The sequence below is a fragment of the Pangasianodon hypophthalmus genome, chromosome 30 (assembly GCF_027358585.1).
Source record: "Pangasianodon hypophthalmus isolate fPanHyp1 chromosome 30, fPanHyp1.pri, whole genome shotgun sequence".
Taxonomy (NCBI): Eukaryota; Metazoa; Chordata; class Actinopteri; order Siluriformes; family Pangasiidae; genus Pangasianodon; species Pangasianodon hypophthalmus.
The window spans coordinates 317425-323549 of record NC_069739.1 but is presented as its reverse complement, the minus strand read 5'-3'; the positions used below and the strand labels follow the sequence as shown (position 1 = coordinate 323549).

Here is a 6125-nt window from a genome sequence, read left to right as displayed (position 1 = left end):
GCGGTGTGAGTGTATAGGGCGGTGTGAGTGTATAGAGCGGTGTGAGTGTATAGGGCGGTGTGAGTGTATAGAGCGGTGTGAGTGTATAGAGAGGTGTGAGTGTATAGAGGGGTGTGAGTGTATAGAGAGGTGTGAGTGTATAGAGAGGTGTGAGTGTATAGGGCGGTGTGAGTGTATAGAGAGGTGTGAGTGTATAGAGCGGTGTGAGTGTATAGAGAGGTGTGAGTGTATAGAGAGGTGTGAGTGTATAGGGCGGTGTGAGTGTATAGAGCGGTGTGAGTGTATAGAGAGGTGTGAGTGTATAGAGAGGTGTGAGTGTATAGAGCGGTGTGAGTGTATAGAGAGGTGTGAGTGTATAGAGAGGTGTGAGTGTATAGAGCGGTGTGAGTGTATAGAGAGGTGTGAGTGTATAGGGCGGTGTGAGTGTATAGGGCGGTGTGAGTGTATAGGGCGGTGTGAGTGTATAGAGAGGTGTGAGTGTATAGGGCGGTGTGAGTGTATAGGGCGGTGTGAGTGTATAGAGAGGTGTGAGTGTATAGAGCGGTGTGAGTGTATAGAGAGGTGTGAGTGTATAGGGCGGTGTGAGTGTATAGGGCGGTGTGAGTGTATAGAGAGGTGTGAGTGTATAGAGAGGTGTGAGTGTATAGAGCGGTGTGAGTGTATAGGGCGGTGTGAGTGTATAGAGCGGTGTGAGTGTATAGAGAGGTGTGAGTGTATAGAGCGGTGTGAGTGTATAGGGCGGTGTGAGTGTATAGAGCGGTGTGAGTGTATAGAGAGGTGTGAGTGTATAGAGCGGTGTGAGTGTATAGAGCGGTGTGAGTGTATAGGGCGGTGTGAGTGTATAGGGCGGTGTGAGTGTATAGAGAGGTGTGAGTGTATAGAGCGGTGTGAGTGTATAGAGCGGTGTGAGTGTATAGGGCGGTGTGAGTGTATAGAGCGGTGTGAGTGTATAGAGAGGTGTGAGTGTATAGAGGGGTGTGAGTGTATAGAGAGGTGTGAGTGTATAGAGCGGTGTGAGTGTATAGAGAGGTGTGAGTGTATAGAGAGGTGTGAGTGTATAGAGCGGTGTGAGTGTATAGAGCAGTGTGAGTGTATAGGGCGGTGTGAGTGTATAGAGAGGTGTGAGTGTATAGGGCGGTGTGAGTGTATAGGGCGGTGTGAGTGTATAGAGAGGTGTGAGTGTATAGGGCGGTGTGAGTGTATAGGGCGGTGTGAGTGTATAGGGCGGTGTGAGTGTATAGAGAGGTGTGAGTGTATAGAGAGGTGTGAGTGTATAGGGCGGTGTGAGTGTATAGAGCGGTGTGAGTGTATAGAGAGGTGTGAGTGTATAGAGAGGTGTGAGTGTATAGAGAGGTGTGAGTGTATAGAGGCGGTGTGAGTGTATAGGGCGGTGTGAGTGTATAGAGAGGTGTGAGTGTATAGGGCGGTGTGAGTGTATAGAGAGGTGTGAGTGTATAGAGAGGTGTGAGTGTATAGAGCGGTGTGAGTGTATAGAGAGGTGTGAGTGTATAGAGAGGTGTGAGTGTATAGAGCGGTGTGAGTGTATAGGGCGGTGTGAGTGTATAGGGCGGTGTGAGTGTATAGGGCGGTGTGAGTGTATAGAGAGGTGTGAGTGTATAGGGCGGTGTGAGTGTATAGAGCGGTGTGAGTGTATAGAGAGGTGCGAGTGTATAGAGAGGTGCGAGTGTATAGAGCGGTGTGAGTGTATAGAGAGGTGTGAGTATATAGAGAGGTGTGAGTGTATAGAGAGGTGCGAGTGTATAGAGCGGTGTGAGTGTATAGAGAGGTGTGAGTATATAGAGAGGTGTGAGTGTATAGAGAGGTGTGAGTGTATAGAGCGGTGTGAGTGTATAGGGCGGTGTGAGTGTATAGAGAGGTGTGAGTGTATAGGGCGGTGTGAGTGTATAGAGAGGTGTGAGTGTATAGGGCGGTGTGAGTGTATAGAGCGGTGTGAGTGTATAGAGAGGTGCGAGTGTATAGAGCGGGGTGTGAGTGTATAGAGAGGTGTGAGTGTATAGAGAGGTGTGAGTGTATAGAGCGGTGTGAGTGTATAGAGAGGTGTGAGTGTATAGAGAGGTGTGAGTGTATAGAGCGGTGTGAGTGTATAGGGCGGTGTGAGTGTATAGAGGGGTGTGAGTGTATAGAGGGGTGTGAGTGTATAGAGAGGTGTGAGTGTATAGAGAGGTGTGAGTGTATAGGGCGGTGTGAGTGTATAGAGGGGTGTGAGTGTATAGAGGGGTGTGAGTGTATAGAGAGGTGTGAGTGTATAGAGAGGTGTGAGTGTATAGAGAGGTGTGAGTGTATAGAGCGGTGTGAGTGTATAGAGAGGTGTGAGTGTATAGAGAGGTGTGAGTGTATAGAGCGGTGTGAGTGTATAGGGCGGTGTGAGTGTATAGGGCGGTGTGAGTGTATAGAGAGGTGTGAGTGTATAGAGAGGTGTGAGTGTATAGAGAGGTGTGAGTGTATAGGGCGGTGTGAGTGTATAGAGCGGTGTGAGTGTATAGAGAGGTGTGAGTGTATAGGGCGGTGTGAGTGTATAGGGCGGTGTGAGTGTATAGAGCGGTGTGAGTGTATAGGGCGGTGTGAGTGTATAGGGCGGTGTGAGTGTATAGAGCGGTGTGAGTGTATAGGGCGGTGTGAGTGTATAGGGCGGTGTGAGTGTATAGAGAGGTGTGAGTGTATAGGGCGGTGTGAGTGTATAGGGCGGTGTGAGTGTATAGAGAGGTGTGAGTGTATAGAGAGGTGTGAGTGTATAGAGAGGTGTGAGTGTATAGGGCGGTGTGAGTGTATAGGGCGGTGTGAGTGTATAGAGAGGTGTGAGTGTATAGAGAGGTGTGAGTGTATAGGGCGGTGTGAGTGTATAGGGCGGTGTGAGTGTATAGGGCGGTGTGAGTGTATAGAGAGGTGTGAGTGTATAGGGCGGTGTGAGTGTATAGAGAGGTGTGAGTGTATAGAGAGGTGTGAGTGTATAGGGCGGTGTGAGTGTATAGAGCGGTGTGAGTGTATAGAGCGGTGTGAGTGTATAGAGAGGTGTGAGTGTATAGGGCGGTGTGAGTGTATAGAGCGGTGTGAGTGTATAGAGCGGTGTGAGTGTATAGGGCGGTGTGAGTGTATAGAGAGGTGTGAGTGTATAGAGCGGTGTGAGTGTATAGAGCGGTGTGAGTGTATAGAGAGGTGTGAGTGTATAGAGCGGTGTGAGTGTATAGCGCGGTGTGAGTGTATAGGGCGGTGTGAGTGTATAGGGCGGTGTGAGTGTATAGAGAGGTGTGAGTGTATAGGGCGGTGTGAGTGTATAGAGAGGTGTGAGTGTATAGAGCGGTGTGAGTGTATAGAGAGGTGTGAGTGTATAGGGCGGTGTGAGTGTATAGAGAGGTGTGAGTGTATAGAGCGGTGTGAGTGTATAGAGGGGTGTGAGTGTATAGGGCGGTGTGAGTGTATAGAGAGGTGTGAGTGTATAGGGCGGTGTGAGTGTATAGGGCGGTGTGAGTGTATAGAGCGGTGTGAGTGTATAGAGAGGTGTGAGTGTATAGGGCGGTGTGAGTGTATAGGGCGGTGTGAGTGTATAGAGAGGTGTGAGTGCATAGAGAGGTGTGAGTGTATAGAGCGGTGTGAGTGTATAGGGCGGTGTGAGTGTATAGCGCGGTGTGAGTGTATAGCGCGGTGTGAGTGTATAGAGCGGTGTGAGTGTATAGAGAGGTGTGAGTGTATAGAGAGGTGTGAGTGTATAGAGAGGTGTGAGTGTATAGCGCGGTGTGAGTGTATAGCGCGGTGTGAGTGTATAGAGCGGTGTGAGTGTATAGAGCGGTGTGAGTGTATAGGGCGGTGTGAGTGTATAGAGCGGTGTGAGTGTATAGAGCAGTGTGAGTGTATAGAGAGGTGTGAGTGTATAGAGAGGTGTGAGTGTATAGGGCGGTGTGAGTGTATAGAGAGGTGTGAGTGTATAGGGCGGTGTGAGTGTATAGAGCGGTGTGAGTGTATAGAGCAGTGTGAGTGTATAGAGAGGTGTGAGTGTATAGAGAGGTGTGAGTGTATAGAGAGGTGTGAGTGTATAGGGCGGTGTGAGTGTATAGCGCGGTGTGAGTGTATAGCGCGGTGTGAGTGTATAGAGCGGTGTGAGTGTATAGGGCGGTGTGAGTGTATAGGGCGGTGTGAGTGTATAGGGCGGTGTGAGTGTATAGAGCGGTGTGAGTGTATAGAGAGGTGTGAGTGTATAGGGCGGTGTGAGTGTATAGGGCGGTGTGAGTGTATAGAGAGGTGTGAGTGCATAGAGAGGTGTGAGTGTATAGAGCGGTGTGAGTGTATAGGGCGGTGTGAGTGTATAGCGCGGTGTGAGTGTATAGCGCGGTGTGAGTGTATAGAGCGGTGTGAGTGTATAGAGAGGTGTGAGTGTATAGAGAGGTGTGAGTGTATAGAGAGGTGTGAGTGTATAGCGCGGTGTGAGTGTATAGCGCGGTGTGAGTGTATAGAGCGGTGTGAGTGTATAGAGCGGTGTGAGTGTATAGGGCGGTGTGAGTGTATAGAGCGGTGTGAGTGTATAGAGCAGTGTGAGTGTATAGAGAGGTGTGAGTGTATAGAGAGGTGTGAGTGTATAGGGCGGTGTGAGTGTATAGAGAGGTGTGAGTGTATAGGGCGGTGTGAGTGTATAGAGCGGTGTGAGTGTATAGAGCAGTGTGAGTGTATAGAGAGGTGTGAGTGTATAGAGAGGTGTGAGTGTATAGAGAGGTGTGAGTGTATAGGGCGGTGTGAGTGTATAGCGCGGTGTGAGTGTATAGCGCGGTGTGAGTGTATAGAGCGGTGTGAGTGTATAGAGCGGTGTGAGTGTATAGGGCGGTGTGAGTGTATAGAGAGGTGTGAGTGTATAGGGCGGTGTGAGTGTATAGAGCGGTGTGAGTGTATAGAGCGGTGTGAGTGTATAGAGAGGTGTGAGTGTATAGGGCGGTGTGAGTGTATAGAGCGATGTGAGTGTATAGAGCGGTGTGAGTGTATAGAGCGGTGTGAGTGTATAGAGAGGTGTGAGTGTATAGGGCGGTGTGAGTGTATAGAGCGATGTGAGTGTATAGAGCGGTGTGAGTGTATAGAGAGGTGTGAGTGTATAGAGCGGTGTGAGTGTATAGAGCGGTGTGAGTGTATAGAGAGGTGTGAGTGTATAGGGCGGTGTGAGTGTATAGGGCGGTGTGAGTGTATAGAGAGGTGTGAGTGTATAGCGGGGTGTGAGTGTATAGGGCGGTGTGAGTGTATAGAGCGGTGTGAGTGTATAGAGAGGTGTGAGTGTATAGAGAGGTGTGAGTGTATAGAGAGGTGTGAGTGTATAGGGCGGTGTGAGTGTATAGGGCGGTGTGAGTGTATAGAGAGGTGTGAGTGTATAGAGAGGTGTGAGTGTATAGGGCGGTGTGAGTGTATAGAGCGGTGTGAGTGTATAGAGCGGTGTGAGTGTATAGAGATGTGTGAGTGTATAGGGCGGTGTGAGTGTATAGAGAGGTGTGAGTGTATAGGGCGGTGTGAGTGTATAGGGCGGTGTGAGTGTATAGAGCGGTGTGAGTGTATAGAGCGGTGTGAGTGTATAGAGCGGTGTGAGTGTATAGAGAGGTGTGAGTGTATAGGGCGGTGTGAGTGTATAGCGCAATACCAACTTAAACAGCTGACGCAGTATAGCATCATGTGACACTGTGTCCATAACTGACTAAATAAACTAGCACAGCCTCCTTATTTCTAGAGCGTTACTGAGCAGCCTGCTGCATCTTCTAGATTAGTAAATTCTTATGAATGTAAAGGCGGAGTTTGGAGAGTCAGATTTGATATGCGGTTCATGACAACAGTCACGATGATGGCGGAGAGACAGAGCTCGTCAGTAACAGCGGGGTAAATCCCGCAGTGTGCGTGTGTGTGTGTGTGTGTGTGTGTGTGTGTGTGTGTGTGTGTGTGTGTGTGGTGTTCTTACCCATCTGCACGGTGAGTTTGGGGGTGATGGAGGGAATACAGCATGACCAGGTGCTCAGGTTGGGGTATGAGGTCAGAGGAGTGCGCAGAGCAGCGAGGAGAGACGCGATCACGTCTTCATCCCACGGGTCAGAGATCAACACTACAATACACAAACTCCATTGTTCTAGAAATTTCTCGACTCAGCA

General features: G+C 49.6%; 1 protein-coding gene across 2 annotated transcripts in view; it reads right to left on the bottom strand.

Annotated features, from left to right (window-relative positions):
- Positions 1-5801: 5801 nt before the first annotated feature.
- Positions 5802-6125, bottom strand: part of bub1 (BUB1 mitotic checkpoint serine/threonine kinase) — a 14456-nt gene continuing 14132 nt past the window's right edge. For both annotated transcript variants that reach the window (XM_053231826.1, XM_053231825.1), the window contains one exon: positions 5802-6079. In XM_053231826.1, coding sequence (XP_053087801.1) covers positions 5817-6079 — 263 coding nt within the window. In that variant the 3' untranslated portion in view covers positions 5802-5816. The remainder of the gene's footprint in view (positions 6080-6125) is intronic.